The sequence below is a fragment of the Netta rufina genome, assembly GCF_964035555.1.
Source record: "Netta rufina genome assembly, chromosome: 15".
NCBI classification, from domain to species: domain Eukaryota; kingdom Metazoa; phylum Chordata; class Aves; order Anseriformes; family Anatidae; genus Netta; species Netta rufina.
Genome location: NC_140138.1, coordinates 13,459,504 through 13,480,906, shown reverse-complemented (window position 1 = coordinate 13,480,906; position 21,403 = coordinate 13,459,504). Strand labels below are relative to the sequence as shown.

The 21,403-nt window shown below is 54.1% G+C and overlaps 1 protein-coding gene across 1 annotated transcript in view; it reads left to right on the top strand.

The window, feature by feature from the left end:
* Positions 1-9,594: 9,594 nt before the first annotated feature.
* Positions 9,595-21,403, top strand: part of GRIFIN (galectin-related inter-fiber protein) — a gene marked incomplete at both ends in the record, with an annotated part of 21,928 nt that continues 10,119 nt past the window's right edge. Inside the window, 2 exons of the mRNA XM_084296171.1 lie at positions 9,595-9,792; positions 11,790-11,888. Coding sequence (XP_084152297.1) covers positions 9,595-9,792; positions 11,790-11,888 — 297 coding nt within the window. The remainder of the gene's footprint in view (positions 9,793-11,789; positions 11,889-21,403) is intronic.

Below are 21,403 nucleotides of genomic sequence, written 5' to 3'. Positions count from 1 at the left end.
AGCAATGGATGCATTCGACATAGGACTCAAAGCAACAGCCTTAGAGAGGAAGATAAAAGGCTGGGAGAAAAGAAAGGATCATCTTTTTTTCTTCTTTTTCTTTTTTTTTTTTTAAATCAGCAGAGGGAAAGGAGGAACCATGGCAACGCCACCTCCTCGGGCAGGCGGCGGAGGCCCCACACTCACCATCCTTCCCTGCTCGCACCATCCAGCACCCGAGCATCGTGCACCCACCACCCATGCTGCCTGACCTGTTGGCAGGAGAAACCCTTCCCAAGGATGGGATCAGCCACGGCTTTGGCTCCCCGGAGCACTGCAGGAGGAGGCAGAAAGGGAAGGCAGGAGGAGGGCGACCCTGTTAACAAACCTCGGCTAAACAAGCTGCCGGGGGCTCCACGAGCACAGAGCAGAGCCGATGCCCTCATTGATATTGAAATCAGGTGCAATCCATCACGGGGGAACAGGGCCCTTTCAGGGTTGGCTGAAAAGAGCCACTCTCAAAGGGAGGGGGAAAAACTTGTCCAGGGGAAGGGCGAACCAAAGCGTGGCAGGTGTGGTATGGAGAGGGATGCTGTTGGCGCCGGGCCGTGATTCATTGCCGAGCGGCGCCGTGCCATCACGGGGAGGGCGCAGAGTCCCCGAGTCCCCGCTGGAGGAGTTGGAGTGACCCAGCTGATGTTGGGACAGGAGGTGGCCGTGGTGCAGCCACAGGGGGCCCGAGCTCCTTCCAGCTGTGCATGAGTGAAAACCCAGCTCTGCACTCTCACCCATGGGTGCTGTGGATCCTGGAGGCTGGAGAGCAAAACGCTGCCAGGCAAAGCCCCAGGAGGTGTCCTTAAACCATTCCAGTCGGCATCACCGAGCCGGCTTCCCTGGGGCATCCCCACACAGCGACAGAGCCCAGACTACAAATGCCCTTGAACTCAAGGTGCTCACCCATCTGCAGATCACACTCAGTGTTAGAAAAATAAAGAAAGCACAACACAAAGTGAAACTACCGTTGGTTTCCTCAGTCTCAAACCAACTTTCCACCCAGCTCGAGGGCCACCTCTAACTTCTGCGGGTCTCTGAGTGCCAGGGACCGGCTCCTGCTGGGGCTGCTTCAAACCAGCACCGGTGGGAGGAGAAGGGACCCTGCATCGCAGATGGGACCGGGCCCTGAGCTCCCCCCAAACCTCCCCTTTTTCTGCTGCTGCAGATGCAGCGTGGGCTCGAAAGGCAGCCCCACAGGGTGCTGCCTTTCCACTTATGTTGGGGGGTCAGCCCGAAGTCAGCCCTCCCCAGCCAGTGTTGTTAAAGCTGAGCGATGCCAAATCTGTCCCCGCGTCCCAGCGCTCAGCCTTTGGCCCCGGCTCCCTGCACCTGGACACAATCACGGAGCCATCCGGGGAATGGGAAAAAGCCATCACGATGCACTTCACCACCAGCTGCTGTTTATTTACCCGGGGTCCTTCCTACCCGGCACAGACCGAGGAGGGGGGATGAGGCTCTTCCCACCAGCTCTGGGGATGATGTGGGGCACGGGGGATGCTCCGGTGGCTGGGGGGAGCTGTGGAAGGACCACGGCAGGTTTGAACTTTCCCAGCACAGCGCAGCAGCCCGGGGGAAGCCCACATCTGTGTGCGGGGAGCCGGGCCAGCACCGGTGCCTGCGGGGGCGGGCAGGGAGGAAGCAAGCTGTGGGGCTGCAGCCCCACGCTACCCCGCGGAGGCGGGGGGCGTTTGCAAAAATTGCATTCTTCTCTGCTTTTCTTCCCTCGATTTTTTTTTTTTTCTTCCCCCAGAAGAAAGCCATACAAGCTCTGGAGTTAATTAAGCAATGGACAGAAAGGCTGGGATGTGCTGGCTGCAGCTATGAAAGCAATTCTGCTCTGAGGCGAAAACAATTTGGCTTCTCAAAGGCTGCCCCTTGCGTGGTGCCACACTCTGCATCAGCCCTGGGTCAGACCCAGGGGCTGGGGGGCTGTTCTGCACCCCACAGGACACCCCCATGCTTCCCCATGCCTGGGGCTGATGGGGGGAGCGGGGCTGAGCTCGGCTCCAGCACTGCCGCGGGGTTTTGCCATGCAGCAGATGCCAGGACTCTGCCAGCTCCTTGCCAAGAGGACTTGGCTGTGTCACGCTGCCACTTCGTGCCTTTTGCCTGCTGTGTATAAACTCTGAAGAGTTTTTTTGTCAGAGCAGCTATGTACAGCGCCCTGCACCACGGAGCACTAGTGAGCCTTGCAATACTCCCACTGAAAACTTAAAACAGTGAACCAAGTGGCACATGAGATAGCAGCCCCCAAGGGAATCCCCTCCTGTAGCCTTGGGGTTAAGGGATTTGTCTGAGGACCCAGGCTCTGGCACCCCAAAGCAGTCGGGCATCCCTCACAGGAAGGAACAGCATCCCAGGCTGCATCTGTGCCATTGTGCTCGGCTGAATGATGGGAAGAGGAGTGAAGGGGAAAATTAAATTTGCACCCTGATCCGGGAGATTAGTTTCCCCTTATTGTTGTAGGAATAATTAAAAATCGTTGGCTGCATTGTTCCTCCTCACCCCCTCATAAACCCACTCACTGTATTCACCTCCCCAATCTCCTCCTGGTAATTACACATCGCAGTGTGGTTTTATGGCCCTGCACCTTCACTGTGAACATGGGCTCCTCCACCGTGCCGCCCTGCCTTGCCACTCCACCACTTGCTTGGACAGAGGGAGAGGGGTCACCAAGGAGCAATGTGGGACAAGGACAGACACCCACGTTACCCTAAATGACCGAGAGCAGGCATCAAGGGGACGGAGCCACCTCCACATGATGCTTTCCCAGGCTTATCATGTCATCAGCTTAATAACCAGATGCTTTATTCCCTAAAACTTGCTCCACTGCCCAGCTGACACATAAGACATACAGCTTTGCTGTGCATCACTTTGACTCTATGGCGCTGTGCATCACTTTGCCTCCGCATCACCTTCATGGCCCTATAAATACTCCAGGAGAAAATCACAGAGAAAGCCACCTTGCTCTGCAGCCAGCTCCATCCCCAGCCCTGAAGCTGCCCCACACACTCAGCAGAGCCCTGAAGCCCATTTCCCAGTGGGACAAGCCTGGGACGGGCACACTTCAGCCCTGGGGACCGATGGCGTGATCCTGATGGGAAGCCCGAGATGAAAGCTGCCAGCCCAGCCAGCCCTTCGGGCCGCCTTGCACAAACAAACACAGGGCCCTGGGCTGGTCGGGGCTCACAGGTAGTGACTGGTGGCAGTTTAACAGGTTAACAGGTCACCGGGACCCCGCAGCTGCTATCTGTCACTGCAACCTGCGGGTCCCCCCGGGGACAGGGCATGCTGCACAGGGGGGACCCCGACAGGACAGGGATGGAGGGATGGGGATCGGGATACGGCGTATTCTGGCAGAATAAATGTGAAAATAAACCTCGCCAGACTTATTTTTAGCCCTGCTGCTGATGCTGGGACTATTTAGAGGCTGGCTGACACTGCAGTCTGGGGCTCTGCGATGAGCCCCAGTTATCTTCTGTTTTGTCCCGGGATCATAAAACTTGGTGGGAGAGAGAGGATCTTTTCTGTGCATTGGTCAAGGACCCCATGCCTAGGATGCCTGAGCCCTTTGGTGTAGCAAACAGTAAATAGAACTAGTGATTTGTCAAGAATTTACTTTCTGATACGAGCTGTCCAGCTGTGGAAAAGGGGAGAAGGAAATCCAGAGGGAGGAGGCTGCCCGGGCATGGGCTTGGGACAGTTTGAGGTGACTCACCAGATGGCAAGGCAGAGGTTAGAAGGCTTTTCCAGATCCACACGGCCAGTGTTAGTGAAAAACAGCCTTTGTGGAAATGAAATGAGAGTCAAGGAGGAAGAGGAGGTGTCAGGGTCTTGCCACGGAGGTGCTGGACACGCAGATGGGGTGGCTGGGTTTGAGTGGTGATGGGAAACCCAAGAAACTGTGCGTGCTCCCACGAATGGAGGGGACTTTTCCCTTCCATTCTCGCAGGGCACAAGCAGCCCCAGCACAAGCCCCAGCTTTACAGAGTGGAGTCAGAGGAGAGGGAACTGGCAGCACAGTGATGCACAGCAAAGCTGGAGCTCTCACATGTCAGACCGTGCAGCGAAGCAAGTTTTAGGGAAACTAACCCAAACCATTTTTTAATGGCTTTAAACCTTCTCTGTAAGAAGGTTTGACAGGGTGAACACATGCAGACCCATAAATAAGCCGTAATAGCTGAAGCCCCATTGTGTAGGAAATGGCTCGCAGCACACCACAGCTACTCACAGCTAACAATGCGAGGAAAGTCACTGCGCACATTTTTTATCCTTTGACACAAAGTGCAGCTGCAGGAATACCTCATGCATGATTTTAATAAAAGGCAATCATGTTCCCTCTGCTCCACGCAGTTGAGAACGAACCCGTGGAGATAACGGGCCCAGGCTCACAGTGATAAACATGTCAAGATAATTAAAATTATGTCTTTCTTCTAACAGAAGGGGCAAGATCCTCATCTGCTGTAGGCTGATGTAGCTGCGTACAGTCACTGCTGCTTGCCCCACTGGACACTGAGCCCACAGCAATGAAATGGGAGCCAGCAACCAGGCTCTGCGAAGGCAGCGTGGTCAGAGAGGTCGCTCTTTGGTTGCGCATGCCAAATTCTCATCTTTCCCCATCCAAAATAAATCCGGGATTTTTGTCTGTGTGTGCAAATGTCATCTGGGAGCCCGTCTGAAGGCAGACGAGCTGCCTGTGCAAAAGCAAAACAGGCGCTAGTTTTCAGGGTGACAGGGAAAGCACAAAGGGCTGGGTGCTAAGGGAAAGAGCCACATGAATTTTTCGAAGTGGGGATGATGCCAGAGCAGGCGGGGAGGTTGTTGCAGGCAGCAGGGACTGCAGGGTCACACGCATGCTTGGGAAAGCCTGGGGACAGCTTTTGTCGGGATGAGAAACCAAAATCTGCAGGACTGCCAGAGCGCCTGGAGGATTTGCTGGCAGGGAGAGGTGCTGGCAAGTGGCAGCCTGGAGGAAAAAGGCCGGAGGAGGCTCCAGCAGCAGGAGGGGTGAGCAGGCAGTGCTTGCCTGCAGAGCAGGAGCAGGAGCATGCACAGGGCCGGTGTTGGGGCTTGTCGGCACAGAGGAGCCGAGTGAAGCTGCTATTGTGGAGTAAAATATGCTGGAATGTGGACACGCCTATTCCAGAATAAAGCTGCTTTTTCCTAATTTAACTTAATCCACTATTTGTTTTTATTATTTTTATCATCATCAGATTCAACTAATTTGGAAAAGCTGTTCCAATTAATTTCCCTGCATAGACAAGCAGTTACACGCTGGAAAGCTTTTGTTTGTTCGGTGGCAGCCTGACCAGCAGCTCCTATTCATTTCAAAACCAGTTCCTTTCTTCTTTTTTCCTCTGACCATTTTTTTTACTTTGTCTCATCAGACCACGAGGGGAACAGGAGTGGGAATTTTTCTGGGAGCATAGAGCCTGGTAGCCCTGGTTAGGGGAGAGAGAGCAGCAAAAAAAGTGCTATTAAAAGGAGAAAAGGCAAGAGCCTCAGGAGAGTCAGCCCAGAGCAATGGTCAAGGAGGCCACAATGACCTCATGGATGGCCACCAGGGATATGACATGAGGTAGTGTCTGCAATCCCTTCTTTCTGGGCCATTTAAGCCTTGGGTAATGCATGACCTGAGACCTCTGCAGGGTTCAGAGGCTGAAGCAGGCAGTCAGGGTGCCCCATGTCACCTGCTGGTCCTCCTCCAGCCTTTGCCAGAGCTTGTCTTTTTCCCCACTTCTTCCTCTTTTTCCATCCCTTTTACTTTCAGGCTCTGCTGTCTCCACACCCCTGTCCCCCTGTGGCCTTGCTCTTTGGCACTTCAGAGACTTGGCTCGTCCTCCTCCTGGCTGGCAAAGGCTGGGAGGCCACAGCTTTGCATTCATCTCCAGAAGCAACCTGAAAAGGGTCCAGTCTGTCGTCCCCTGTGGTCTGGGCAATGGCGCCAGTGCCAGCAGAAAGAGCCAAGTGTCCCCATTGCTTGTGTGGCACGACAGTGGCAGAAAGCCAGCAAGCTAAAAACCCAGTCTTCTGCCAGATGCTGGGTGCACCTAAAGAGATAGCTGACAGCACAAGGAAGGGCAGCCAGATTTTCTCCCTTCCAGGCAATTCCTATGCTTATGGGGTCTCTTTCCCTCCTAGGGCTTGGCTTTGAGAGACACTAAACTCCTTAAAACCTCAGTGCAGGCCTTCGGGAGCTGTTTCAGTGCACACTCAAGTTATAATTTTTGTATGGTGCCTCTCTTCTCCCCTCTTATCACTGAGAAGGCTGTGCTCAGGGAGAGCTCATGAAGAATTCCCCATGCCCAGCCTCTGATGAGCTTGAAAATGAAGTCTTCTGCCCCACCAATGTATTTGCTGCCCCTAACACAAGGCTTGCTGGAGCTGCACCTCCATGCTGATGAAACCTGGTACTCTGCAAGACAACAACACCCAGCCTCGAGAAAAGGGATGTGCTGCCAGCCCCCCTCCCTTCTGCTGCCCTTGTTTGTGCGGTCCTGATTTCCGTACAAAGGTTCAGATCTGCAAGTTGTTATTTGCGACCATAAACCAGAGATTAGTTCTTATCTCTGGCAGGCAGCACGAGCAGGCACCAGCCCTCACTGCAGAGCGTTGGCAGCCGAGAGCTGGCCCGGCACGCGAAGACAACCTTCTTGGAAGAGGAGGAAGTAAACAACTGGAGGAAAAACAGTTGTGGAGGTGAATTTAGAGGAAGGGACGGTGCCAACCCAGCCAGGGGAGCCCCAAGCACCAGCAAGTGGGCGAGTGGCAGGGGAGGAAGCGGTGATCAGCACCAGCATCTGCAATCAAGAGGCAGGAAGCGCCATCGCCGGGAAATGCTCGCCTCGCTCACTGGTGCTGATAAGGAGGAGGAGGAGGCACCCAGCCCTTCCACGCTCCCCCCGTTGTGGCACCAGGCCCTGGGCATGCAGGGAGGAGGCCTTCAGCCATCAGCAGCACCTCCCCTGGCTTCTGGTGGCCACGCATTGCCAGGGCTCCTGCAGAAATCCCCAACCTGTTGGCTTGCAGGAGGTGTTCCCAGCATCAAACCTTCCCTCGTAAAACCCGCATCTCCCTGGTTCCCTTCCCCACAGAAGAAAGAAGGTTTCATCCTAAGCCTGCAGCCCTGGCTGCAGAGGTGCTGGAAATTTGGTATATTTGTACCTGTGTGGAAGAGCTGGGCCTACAAGCAAAAAAAATGGGGTCAGTTTGGAGTGTTACAGGAAGAGAAGTACCCTAATACACAGCTCTGCTTGTGGAGGGAGTTGGATCCATTCAGCAGGGTGGGAGCAGGCTTCAGTCATCAGGTGGGTGCAGGAGAGAAAGAGAGAGAAAGAAGGGTGAGATAAAGAGTGGGGGAGAAAAGAGAAAGGCAAAAGAAAAGACAAAGAAAAAAAAAGAAAGGAAAAAAGAGAAGAGAAGAAAGAGAAGAGAAGAGAAGAGAAGAGAAGAGAAGAGAAGAGAAGAGAAGAGAAGAGAAGAGAAGAGAAGAGAAGAGAAGAGAAGAGAAGAGAAGAGAAGAGAAGAGAAGAGAAGAGAAGAGAAGAGAAGAGAAGAGAAGAAGAGAAGAGAAGAGAAGAGAAGAGAAGAGAAGAGAAGAGAGAGAGAGAGAGAGAGAGAGAAGAAAGAAAGAAAGAAAGAAAGAAAGAAAGAAAGAAAGAAAGAAAGAAAGAAAGAAAGAAAGAAAGAAAGAAAGAAAGAAAATATAGAAAGAGAAAGAAATAAAAAGAAAAAGAGAAAGACCAAGAGAGAGAAACCCCCTTTTGAAAGCCTTAAACCTGTCTCTTTATCTCCCTAATCTGTATTTCCCCCCCAAAGCCTCTTTCTGTACGGGATGAAAGCAGATTTCTCCTCTTTATTTCGTTTTCTGTGTCCTTTAGGGAGGCATTTGCTCGAGACTAATTGAATTTTCTGCCCATGGAGAGAAAGACACGACACAGAGTGAGTTAAAGTCCGACACCAGGACAGGGCGCAGGAGCCGTGTTAACTGGTGTGGGGGACAGCCCCTCACTTAACAAAAGTGTTTAATTCTGTCCCCTCTTGTTAAGAGGGGGCGGAAGGAGGGGATATTTATTCTGTTCCTTTCTCAAGGTTTTTCCTTTCGGGTCACAAAGTGCCCCCCACGCTCCCGGCCCCCCTCCTCTCCCCGCTTTTGTGGCAGCAGCAGCTGGTGGGTTGCAAAGGGGACAGGCTTTGTCTTTTGACACACTCGAGCATTTCTGCGCAGAGCTGGGGAAACCTTTCCCTTCCCCACCTCTCGCGTTTCCGGGCGAGGAGGAGGGAGCGAGGAGTTGCTGCGGTGCACGTTTGGGGACGAAGCGGCACAAAGGAGCGGGGCTGCAGCGAGCAGATGGCCGTGGGCACCGGGAGGGGTGGGATGGCCAGGAGCACTAGCACGGTTTGTGTCAAGGAGAAAGTGATGCGGGAGGAGAGAGCAGGGACTGCCCCATCCCAGCACCAACAAGGAGACTTCTTCTGGACATTTGTCACCCAGGGATGGGCCCTGGTTAATCTTCTGGTCACGACACGTGGAGGATTGGCTTGGTTTGTGTTACAAGTCCATAAGCAGAGGTATTTTTTCTGCAGCAGCTCCCTCACGAGCTCCCCAAATGGTGTGCAAACCCTTCAATCTCTCCACCCCTCCTCCAGGGATGGGGCGTCAAGGCTGAACTGGGTGCGATTCTGCCACATTTGACACCAGGACTGCTGCTGTTAGGCATGAGGACGTCATGGTGTCACCTAATGGAGGTGGCCTGGGGCTGGCTGGGATCAGGCTCCTTGTAGGCATGAGCAGGAGCTGGGGCTCGAGCCTTAAGCCCCAGGCACAACCTGCCTGCACCCATGCTGTGCCACGTGGGTTTGCAGCCTGCGAACAGCCCCGGTTCTTCATCCTCAACAAAGCTGTTCTGAAAAGCTGCACCCTGCTTTGGGTGGCACCGGCCATTTACCCGAAGCTTTGGGAAACGGCTGCTTCCGCACGAGCTTTCGGGAGAGTCCTTATGAGTGGAAAATAGATAGACACATTCATTACCCAAATTGTCTTATTTTTGTGGTGCCTCTTGAGCAAAGCCACTTCTGAGGCTGTCCTAATTGCTTCGCAATAGAGCGGAGATAAATATTTATCAAACAGCTGCATCAGGAAACCACAGTTCAGAGAACCTGCATGGGGCGATACGTCTCGGGAAGGATGAGTCTGAGTGGTTTCACCTCGCTGACCTGCCAGGCTTCCTCCTGCGCACGAGGCAGAGCTTCGCCAAGCCCAGACCCACACCATCACCCAGAGCCGGCCACGCAGAGTCTTTGGGGAGCAGCTCTTCTTCACGTTCGAGTCCCTCCATTGCCCCATCCCATTGACCTGGTGTTTTCTAACACCTTTTCTTCCTCTGACTTCACGGCCCCGCTTGCTTTCTATTAAAAACCCCAGAGATGTGGCTCCCTCTGGGAGCCCGAGTGCTAAAAGAGGCCCGCATGCAAATGTTTAGCTGCACTATTATTAGCACAGGCATGTCCAACCAGATGGCAACAGTCTAGGTCCCGCTGTGCAAAAATTGGCTCCTCGGCATGAACCAGGCAGGGATGGAGCTCTGGGATCACTCCCTGAGGTCGCAGAGCGCTGTGCTGAGGCAGCAGGGCACCTGGGGTGAGGGCTCCAGCATTGTGCCCATGAGGGACTTCCCCTTGGCGAGCAGTGGGTCATTTAAAAGGCAAGGAAGCGATGCTGACAGCCAAATGATGAGGTTTGGTGGGTTGAGCAAGAAGGTCAGCTTGCATGGGCTGAGTAGGGCTTTTGTAGTAACCCTACCACGCCATGTGCTGACCATAGCTGGGGAGGGCAGAAACCTCTCCGCTAAAGCTAACGCTGGTGTTAAGCAGCCTCAATAGCCAACAGGAGCAGAATTTCCTCTGCTGCACAGTTTGTTCCCATCCTCTACAAAACTTCTTCACCCTCTTGAGCTCGAAACACCCAAGGAAATGATTTTAATGCCCAGCACGAGCCAGCTGAAGTACCAGCCTAAGCTTCAGATGGATGTCGTTCCCTTTTAATTGAGAGCGGGTGCTTTTTTGACTCATGCAAAGGGCATGCTATTTTTATTATAAGCTGACTTCAGATCACAGCCTCCTTATGTTCGGCTCTGCACACACATCTAATGAAAGCCAGGCCCTTCCTAGACACCCGCACAATGGGCTGAGATTCGGGAAGAGCACTCCGAAGCATCTCACCCAGGGGCTTTGCGAGGTTGCCCGCCGGGGTCTGTTTTTTCCATCCTCACTCATGTTGGAGAAGTTAAATATTTACTGGAGCTATTAAATATTTATGCTAAGCTGCTCGTCCTGCAGGGAGCCATCCCATTGTGGGCTCCCGGGGGTCTGCAGCCAACTCGCTCACGTGCCGGAGCCCAGCTCCGGAGTGCAGACACGTGGGGACTGCACGGGGCTGCCATGGCCCGTGGGGAGGGAAAGATGCAGGGGGTGGCACCCCAATCTATCCATCTGTGATAGAGGGGCTGTTTTTTTGGGTGTCTCTCTGAAATGTACAGACACTGGTCAAGCCCTTGGGGAAGGCGTGGGTTGCTTTTGCTGTTTTTTTTTTCTCCTGTGGTTTGCAGAGTCACCTTGTCCCCAGTGTGTGGGGAGCAAGGGGGGGACGTCCAGCTCAAACCAACCCCGGCTTCCTCCATCCTCCCAGCACCTCACCACCACCAGGAGGGCACCAGGACCCTAACCCACAGCACCCAAGGACACCCACAACCAACTGCAAGCTGGAAACCCGTTCCAATGCCAAACCCCGCTGCTCCACAAAGCGCTAACAGGGCAGGAGAAACCCCATCCCCGGGGAGCTGATGGCAGCCCTGGGATGGGCTCCCCCGTTCCTCCTGTGCCGAGCGGGTTAATGCCGCTGCTCCACTCCGCTGGAACAGGGCCAGAGGAAAAAGGGCTCCGCCGCTTCCCCGTCCGCCTGGAAAACAGGCCGGCTGTTTTCTCAGGAGGGCAGGAGGGCTGGCGGCAGGAGGCTGTTTATTCTGGGCCACGTTCAACGGCGCCTCGTGCCCCTGGCCCGCGGGGAGGCTGGAGGGCACAACCTGCCCGCGGGAGCTGGGCGCTCTCCCCACCTCGCGTGGCCTCCCCCCGGGCGCCGCTCTGCCCTTCCTGTCCCCGTCCCTTTCCTCCCCTCCCGGGGCTGGGGACGCCCTTTCCTGCCTGGCACCTGGCTGGCCCCATGACTGGGACAGTGCCAGCAGGACACCAGGACATTGCCCCCCACACACCCCGCCACCACCTTGCACCCCATCCTGCCCATTATTGACCCCAAAAATTGTGCATGGGAAAGGAGGAGGAAAGGGAGAAAGAGAGAAGTAAGGAGGAATGAAACCAGCCTTCATCTCAAGCGTGCTGAAGGGACAAAGGCAGCGACAGCGTGTAGGGATTTGGCTGACTTCCTCATCAGCTCTGTTCCCAGCGGAGCGATAAGAGCCGGGGCGAGCGCTATCGCCAGCGGAGTGGGTCCCAGCGGCTCAGCCGAGGGGCACTGCATGCTCCACAGGGACATATTTCTGAAATAAAGTCATTCTGGTGCTCCTCCAGCCACGCCATCCCCTGACAGCCTGCTGCAAAGCATCGCTGCCGCCCCCGCGGCCAAAATATAGCTGTGAGGAGCCCTGACCCGGCGGGGGCACGTCTGACAGCTCCCCACACATCCTCTACCCTGGCTGCAGAAGCTTTTGGTGCCCTCTCCCTTCTGCTCTCTCCTTCCCCAGTTCTCCCCCTGCATCATTGCTCTGAGGCCACCTTCCTCGCTGGGTTCATCCAGCCCTGCTCAGCTGGGCATGGGCCCTCAGTTTGAGTGCGCCAGCCAGGTTTGTTCACTGTGAAGGGATTTTTCCTCGTCCCGAGCACAGAACAGATGTTGTGGGCCCAAAATATGGCTGGTGTTGGACACGGGCAGCTCAGGGGTTTGTTCTGACACTTTCAAACATGCAAGCCACAGGTGTGAGATACCAGTTGAATCAGCTCTGGAGGAGCTGGCTCACTGGAAATTAAGGCTGGGAGAGTTTGAGACCCCTCCAGGAGACACAGCCATGAGGCCTGGCCTACAGAGCCTTCAAAGTCCTCCTTGTCACCCCAATGTCCCCCTCTGCTCCAGCCCCTCCTGGACATGGAGAGGATCCCAAGACCATCCTCCCTGGTGCAATGTTGCCAGATACAGGTCCCTGGAAGGTGACAACCCCAGCCCCGAGCTCCTCGTGGAGCAGGCTCTGAAATCAGGAGGCCCCACAGCTCGCTCAGCCTCCAGCCCTGGAAATGCCACCACAAGTGGCCGGCACGCTCCCCGAGCACCGCTCCCCATCCCTTCCTATTAGTCACTTCTTCCTGACCACAAAACATGAAAAATCAGATGGCTGTTACAGCACTGGTGGCCATTCTCATTATCCCCTCATCAGCATTAAATGAGCAACCCTGACAATGCCCTGATAGTGGCACCAGCTGAGATAAGCAGCAGTAACATAAGAAAGCAATTCCTCTGGAACAGTTTGTGGGGCTTGGGGTGTTCCAGCAGGCACTGATGGGTACTCGGGGCTGACCCTCCAAAGAGCCCATTTCCCCACAGCCTCCACACCTAGGGGTGCTCAGCACCCCATAAAGCACCCCAAGAAGTGGCTAGGACCCACCCCCAGGTGGGTCTGGGAGCCTGTCCCATGCACGCTGCAAATGGGATGGAGGAGAGACCCCAAATCCCATTAGGAGAGGGGAAAGCTAATGATGTCCTTGCAGCCAGCACTTCTCTCCAGGACAGGGAGGCAGGGAGAGCTGTGGGACAGCCTCTGCTTGCAAACCTGCTCTGAAATAGCTGTGGATGCCTCTCAGGCATGGCCCATCCCCAGCTGCTTGAGCAGGACTTGCCTTGAACCCACCAGCAAAGGTCTTGGGGGTGCTTTGCCCAGAGCCTCCCACCAGAAAGGGGCTGTCAATGGGGAAGCCCACCCCTCCTCACCCCTCTTCCTGGAAAATGGGCAGAAAATGAAAAGTTGCAGTGGTGGAAGTGAGTTTCCCCCATCTTGGGGTGAGGCAGGCGCAGGCAGGGGGGCACGGGCTGTCCCCGTCCCCAGAGAGGTACACGGAGAGGTGGGACACACACCCCTCGGGAGGGGTTCCTGTTTTGAGGGAAGAAGGAAAGGACACGGACGTGGCGGTCAGGGATGTACTGTTGGCCCTGCTAATAGAAACCCTCTGTATAAACAGGGAGAGGATCCAACAGAGATCAGAGATGGTTTTTCTTTCAAGAAAATTAAACATTTAAAACATTTGAGAACACACGCCCTCACCCCCTGGACAGTAATTAACTTCTTCCTGTGCAGAGCATGGAGCACTTTCCAAAAACAGAGTTAGATGGATTATTTTTCAAAGGAAATGTTGTTGAAAGGATCTTCTGTTATGTCCCAAAGTGGGAAAACAGCCACAGTGGCTGAGGAGGAGCTTGCTCCATGCATGTGCCGTGTTGTGGCTGCCCAAGGAGATGGTGACAATCCGGGTGCTGCAGGTTTGGCTGAGCAGCAGTCACGTTTTTTTGATTGGAAAAGTCTTTGTTTGGTCATCGTAGAACCCCCCTTCCACCCCCCCCAAAAAAAAAAAAAAAAAAAAAAGCAAAGCAACCCAGTCATCAACAGTGAGAAAAAATAAAAAACAACAACAAACTCAACCCACGAGGATGCGTGGCGTTTCCCCAGCAGGCCACAACGGGGGAATCTTGTGATGAGAGAGAGGATGCAAATTCAGATGCAGATGCAAATATATGCAGCGTTCGAGGGGATTTACATCCCACGTCCCCGTCCAAGCCCATCTTCCTGTGAACTTCAGATGAGCTCTGTCCTTGTGAATCTCCGTTCTCAGAGCAGTAGCATGAAAAGAGGCAGCTGGTATGTGTGTTAAACAAGCACAGTGTGAATGACATCCCAGCAATAAAAGGACTCCACAGCTAGCCAAGGTGTTTGGTGGGAACAGAATAACTTCCCAGGCTGATCCCACCGCACTCCCCGAGCCCTCGGAGAGGCGGGGAGCAGCACAGGGAGGCAGGACCGGATAGAAATGTATAAGAGCTGCCCTGGAGAGACAATTGTGCTTTGTAGCAAAGGCTGAGGTTTGGATGTTTGTTTTCAGTGCTGCATTGGGAGGAAAATAAAACACAACTTTTTTTTTTTTTTTTTTTTTTTTTTTTTTTTTTTTGTGAAACGGGCTTGCATGGAAGCAGCCATTCCCTGGTTGAAAAGGTCAGGTTAGCTTTCCATATCTCCCTCCCATCAAAAATGTTCTGCAGTCCCTGGAACTCGGGAGTAAATTTCCTCTTGCAGAGTTAAGTGAGGGCAGGCATATGGGGAGTGCTGGTTTCTTTTCCTAGAGCAGCTCACGGCAGCTGGAAGAGACCAGGGTCTGCATCCGAACACCCAACATTTTTGCAGGGTTATTGGGACAGACAGACAGCCAGGACCGGGCACAGGACCCTTGGTGACCACACAGCAGCTACAGCTGAGCAGCTCAGAAGGGGCCTGCCTGGGTGACATGGGCAGCCCAGGACATCACAGCACGGTGTCCCTTGTGAGTCCTGCCCCAGAGCAAGGGACAGCAGGAGCTGCTGCCACCCAAGAGCAGCCCTTATACCCATCAATTTGTTTTTTAGCATCTTTGCTGTAGGCAGCATCCCTCTGCGTCACCACCACGAGGGGCCTGGCGCCCTCAGCCAACTTCTCCACTATAACAAGGCGCCCTGTGCCGAGCCTGGGAGGACAGCAAATGAGTATGGAGAAAAAAAAAAGAAAAAAAAAAAAAGAAAAAAAAAAAACAACTAAAAGAGACAAAGACAAAAGGAGCTGTTGGATGGGGACCAGTGCATCTGGGGAAACATCTTTGTTTTAGAGGGGGAAGAGAGAAAGACGGAAAAAGAGAAAGAAGAGGAAAAAAGCATCCGGAGTGGGATCACTGCTTGCCTGCAGTTATAATTGCAGGGAAGGCAGGACAGCACCGTGCATTTGTGACACTGAAAGCATTTCAGGCTGGTCACCTTAGGCAGCTCACTTCACGCTCCCTCCTGGGGTGTTGGGTTCCCGTGCCCACAGGCTGTGCTCCGTCCTTTTCTCTCTTCCCCACCATCTGCTGCCGCAAATTCCCCCTGCCCCGGAGTACAGTTTCAGCCCATGGTGGAAAACAAGAGGGAGAGAAACCCAACCCCAACCTGCAGCAGGGTGGGGATGGCAAGGATGCAGCGTGTGCCCTTGTGCTGCTGCCAGCGGGGAGCTGTGGGTGCTTTAGAAACACCCCTGGGTGCCAACGGGTGCCGGGGACTCCTTGCCCTCGGCTGTGCTGGGGCAGGATGGGGAATGCAGCTCCACGCACACAGTGGGATCCTCTTCCCTTGTATGGCCGGGGCCGGCGGCACATTCCCGGCTAACCCCACTGTTTCAAATTACAAAGCTGCCCCAGTCCCCCCGAAGCCACCTCGCATCCCAGGAGAGAGCCGGCGGCTGCTTTGAAATCCGGGTTGGAGCGTGGCCAGCAGCAGTGCTCAAAGCCACAGCTGGGCTCCTCCGCGCCGCGACACGGCACACGCAGTCGGCTCCGGCACCGGGGAGGGGACCATGAGTTTGGGGTGTTGCTGGGGCAAGGGGCGGGGACATTTGGGTCTGCAGCCCCCCGAGAGAGCACTGCCAGCACCTCCTACATCCCACCTGCCTCTTATCCATCTCCCACAGGTGCCTGGAGCAGACCCTGGGTCCTGGTGAGCCCAGCACGGGGGTGCAATCCTGCACCCCAATGAGTCCTGGTCCCTTTTGCCTTGCCCATGCCAGCCTCTCCTCCAGTGTGTGATCACCCAGTTGTCCCCTGAGAGAGAGCAACCAGAAGGCACTGAAATAACCACACACACAAAACCTATTGTCCTAAGCCAGGCTTAAACCCCTTTGTGCCCACCAGCGTCCCCAGCACCCCCCCCCCCAGCCGCATGTCCCTGACCTTGGGGGAGCAGGGCCATCGCTGGGACAAGCTTGGTCACGCTCAGCCAAATTCCTGCCTTCAAAAGGGCCTGGGGTACGCGGGCCTCGACGGACAACGGCCCCAGAAGCTCACATTACTACAGCCTTTGTGGCCTTAACAGCCATGACAGCACAGCAAAAACCTGTTAGTGCACAGGGCTGAGGGCTGCGAGGGGCGGGGGGGCACCCTCTGCAGCTCAGCCTGGCATTAACGCCCCCAGCAGATTAATGAAGCACTTTGTAGAGGAGAAAAAGGAGATGGGAGACTAATTGGGGGGAACAGTGGGAGGGAAACACCCATACTCCCCTCAGTGTCCCAGCCCACCTTCAGGGGATCAGCTTCCCCTTGGGGTCCCCAGGGAGCTCAGCTTTCCCCCAGGGATGGGGTGAAACCTCCCTTGGGGTGTTCCGACAGCCCTGACATGGTGACAAGGACCAGTGGTGGTAGCCAGGTGCCCACCCAGGGCTACAGAGGGGTTGGTGAGCCCCCAATACAGCCCCCAGAGCCAGCCCATGCCAGGGGCCAGATTCAGCTCTCACCACACAGCCATAAGCCATTAGCTTACACAGCAGCTGCTCCTGCCATACAGCATCCAGCCTTCCTCAGCCCGTTCCCCCTTCCCAAGGTGATACAAATATTCCTAAGATCAATTTACCCCATCTGCGTAGCAGAAAAAAATATATTAAGGTATACCAGTGACATTGCAAGCAGGAAAGCAAAACAAACAGGGGCAGGATTTCAAGGCAAACCCGCAGCCCCATAGCAGGAGCCGTCATCCCCGGGTGCGTGGCCAGGCGTGCCGTGCCCCGCGGGGCGGACTTGTTGGCTCTGGGTGTTGCTACTGTCGTTTGCTCTGAGCTGGCACAGGTAGAGCTGCAGCCACCGAGCTGGAGACATAAGCACTTCCAAAAACTGCTTCCTAACCCGTTTTACCCCAAACTTGCTGCCCCAGCCTGCACCCAGCAGGTGGGATGGGTGTCCTGCTGTGTGCTGCGTCCCAGGGGGGATCCAGGTCCTTTGTCCCCCGGTGTCTTAGCTCCAGTTTGAGCTCTGGAAGGGGGAGAAGCAGAGGTTGCACACCTTCCCCTTCCTCCTGCAGTGCTCTGGGGCTTTCCTTTCACCTGGCTCCCTCACGTCCCCCTTTTTGAGGTATAACCGTGTGTGTCTCTTCTTCACTGAGCTGCTGAAATAGCCCCTCAGTCCCTCGGTCACCCTCCAGTGCTCGACCACAGAGAGCCCCTGTTCTGCAGAGCCAGGAATTAAAGCGACTGGCAAGGCTTTCAGGCTCATCTAACGACTTCCAGAGCCTTAATTTAATTTAATTACCATCCCCTTCTTATCTTAATCATCCCGCCTGTGTTTATAAACAAAACACTGACTCCCTGCCCCACGGGCTGCAACCTGAGCGCAGCACCTCCCATCTGCACAGCTCGTTACATTCCTTGCTGCCTGTATGGCCCCGCTGCCAGATGTCCGCGAGGAAGCCCGTGCAAGCTGCGACTGGAAAAGGGCTCTGTGCTTTCATCCTGCATCCTCCCGGGGAGAGGCGCTGGGGCTGGGGTTGCTTTGCTCGGCTGCTGGTGGTGATTCCCGCTGCTGCTCGCTCACCCTCTCCTTTGGGGTGTTTTTTTGCCGAGCAGAGAGCCCGGCTGGGTGACGTGGGGAAATGTGGGGTGTGGGAGAAGGAGCAGCCAACGTGGTGCCTGCAGACTGCTGCCCTGCCAAAACTCAGTGGTGAACACGGAGCCATCCCCGCTCCTGCTGACCCCTGCCAGCAAGCAAGGAGCCGTCACTGGCAGTCACACAGGGGCTCTGCAAGCCCCAAATGAGCCGAAAATCTGGAAACAGTGGTAAACCCACTGTTCCTCGGGATGCTGAGGGTTCCTTCTTCCTAGCGTGGAGCATCGTCTCCCTGCAGAAAAGGTTGGGGACGAAGGATGGCGTGGCTGGTTCAAAGATTTTATTTTTTTTTCCTATTTATTCTAGAGGACAACCGTCTTTTAAAATTTTGCCTCTTCTCCTCCACGTCATCCTGATCCTGGTTATCTCAGCTGAACAGAGAGCTGGGATCCCTCCCAGGTAACTGTCTTTTGGCCTCCTTCATGGTGGTTGGAGTCCCAGATCCTGCCAGCCTGACCAAACACTGCTCAGATCACCCCCTTGCTCCAAAAAGCGAGGTGAGCCCCTGCAAACAGGAGAGGTTCTCGTAAACACCCCAGCGAGGGACTTGGCTCCACGCAGACACAACAACAAACGTTGGCTTCTACTTCAAAAGCCTCACAGTTTAAAAAGCAGCTATGATGCAACCTCACATGTATGTGAGTGTGTAGGGCAATACCGGTTGCTGTAGGAGGCTGTAGTTTGGGTCTGTTGGCCCAAAATACTTGGAATAATTGGTGGTGCCAGGTCCAGGGCAGCCACACGCCCCAGGGGACACTGACAGCGCAGCCATGGTCAGCAAGTGTCTGGGGGCATCTCTCCTATGGGACATTCTTCTGTCCCCTGTGATTTAGAGAGCAGCCAGGGAAATATCTGGGTGCCTGGCACCCAGGAAGCAGAAGATCTGGAAAGGGCACCCATCGGCTCTGGTGCCTTTGGTTGGGCAAGCACAAGGTGAATTTTGGACAAGGTGATATCTTGTATCAGACCAATGGATGAAGCAGGAAGGCCACGCTCCCTGAAAGCACTTTTATTGTGTTTGTGCAGCTCAGACCGCAGCATGGATTTCGGGGAAGATCATTTCAGGTCCCTGTGGTGACACAGGAGACTGGGAACTGCTTGGAAGAGAGGGCATACAAACATCTTCCTGTCCAGTGTTATGCTCCCCAGGCGTTTGGGGGCTAAAGGAGGTTGGAAACACTCTGATATGGTTGCAAAAGTGGGGAGCTTGGGGAGAGAGCTTGCCACGAGCTGTTCCCCGCACACTGGGAGCTGGCAGGAAGGGCACAACTTTGTCCTATTGTAGCTCAGTCATGGGATTAAGAAAGCTCTTTAATCATTGTTTGTTACACACACACAACGGCATGCTCAGAGTGAAAGTGCAGAGGGAGCCATCACCTGGCAAAGCCATTATTGGTCACTCCAATTTATTTCTAGACTGATGCTGAAAAAAAAAAAATAATCAAATGCAATCCCCTGCCAAGAGAAGATCTCAGCCCGCGCAGTTGGAGAGGTTTGTGGGCTGTGATGGAGGTGCACAGAGGGATGCTGAGGTGTGGATGGGAAAGGGGGACACCCCCTTCTGCCCCACTGGAGCTGTCCTCAGGCAAATGCCTGCTTGCAAGACACGGCCACCACTCACCCCCTCAGCCTCCACCCAGGTCCAGGGTCCCCACCTCTTGATTCCAGACATCCCATAAATAAGGCCGGTCGCAATAAAAGCTTATCAACCCATAAAACGCACCCTCCCGAGCACATATTCCCAGGACAAGGCTGTGATAAGGGGTTCAAACACAGGAAACGGGAGGGAGAGCACAATAACAACGGCACTTTAGGGAGGCCCTACATAAACAATGGCCCGTCTGTGTGCTAAGCAAGAGGGCAGACGGCACCCAGCTCTATGGTGGCATTGCACAGGCATCTGCAGGGTGTGATGGAGGTGGCTCAGCCCCATCTGAGCTGCTGCCCCTGCAAGGATTCATCCCAGGCCACAATCGGTGGTGATGGAGCTGCTGGAGCTTGGGGCTGAGCAAGCAGGGAGGTTTACCTGAGGGCATCACATCTGGTAGAGTCCAGTAGCACTATTTAATTTTATTTTATTTTTTGTAATTTAATTTGGAATAACGCATACTGCAAAGCCTGGTAAGCGTTATTCAAATATTTGTGAAGTCAGGGTGTGCTCCAGTCTGCCAGCAGCTCCCTCGTGTCCTTTCTTTGAGCTAGGAAGGATCAACCCATCTGAAAGGAAAATACTTCAGTGACATGTTTACTTTCTTCACAGCTTGTTTTCTCGCCTAGATGGGAAAGCCTGAGGCCATCGGCGGGGTTCACAGCCCTCCAGCCTGCTGCAGGCTGGCAGGTGGCGGCACCCACTGCAGCATGCCAGAGCCCCTCGCCCTGTCTCCCAAATGCTCCATGGACAAATTAAAGTTTTCATGGCTGCTCGTGCAGGGGTAAAGGGTGTCCTGGTCTCAGTTTAAATCCATCAGGATGCCATCCTACAGCCACAGTAAATAAAACTTCCATCCTTGCCTCCCCAAAGCCAAGGTGGGTAGTTGTCCCTACGGCTGCTGCATGGTACCAGGGACATGGGCATAATTGCTGCAACCACAGACCTGCAACTCTGGCAACCTGGATTACCTCTGAGAGACCACTGAAAAGTTTTTAGGGATTGTCCCACTAAAATAAGGCTAAAACTCACGGTTCTGCCATGGCTTTCATACCCTTTGCTCCCCAAGACAAAGGTAGTCCTGTTCTATAAATGCATCTTCCCTTTTCGTTCCTAGATGTAGGACTCTACGTGGTTGTACTAAATAAAGGTGCTTTGGGTTTGTACCAAGCTGAGCAGTCTGGCTTACCCTGTAAGAACCATTTATAAATAATATTTAAATGGTTTTATTTTCTCCACCAAACAAGTAAAACTTGGGAGGCTCAAGAACTGATTTTCATCCAACCCCACCGGAAAAGTGGCTGCGTGACCACAACTCCCCATGGCAGCAGCATTTTGCAGCCCACAGGCAGCCACTTTTGACCTCCTATGAGGTATGCCATGGTGGTTTTATATCAATAAAGTTTATCAATCTGTATATCAAACTGAGCAGTAGACTCCACTCCAGCTCCATTTGTACTGTGGCCAGACGCCAAATCAAATCACTCGAGCAGGCCGACTGCATTGACAGTATCATCTTTATCAGCCCAAACGCAAGCCCTGTAGAAATGAAGAAGTTAGTAGAGATCTGTTTTCATCATCTTCTGGGATTGGCATCAGTTACACTCCCCCTTTAATTAACTTCACTTTGCTTTCTCTAAAAGCCATCTCAGTATTTCAGCCGTGATGGCTGTCAAGCTGGCAGGCTCCAAATAACCCAGGGGGCCCAGTTGCCCTTTCCAAAATAGTGGCTTCTTTCTAGACCTCCTCCCAGCCTGCCACAGAGGAGAAAATTTTGGGTCTGGAAGACCAAAACACCCACGCTGCCCTTTAACAGCACAGTGCCACATCCATTCCCAAAGGCAATGGGCATCAGTGAGCACTGGTGGGACATTCTCCAGAGAGCTTCTCCAGTCCTACCTAGTCCCCAGGGAGGAGGACCCTGGGGACAAGCGGTGGTTTTGTAGTGTGGACAAACATCTCCCGGGTTCTCTTTGGAATTTTTCCAACTTTTCCTTTGTGAGTGGGGTGAGGATTTGACCC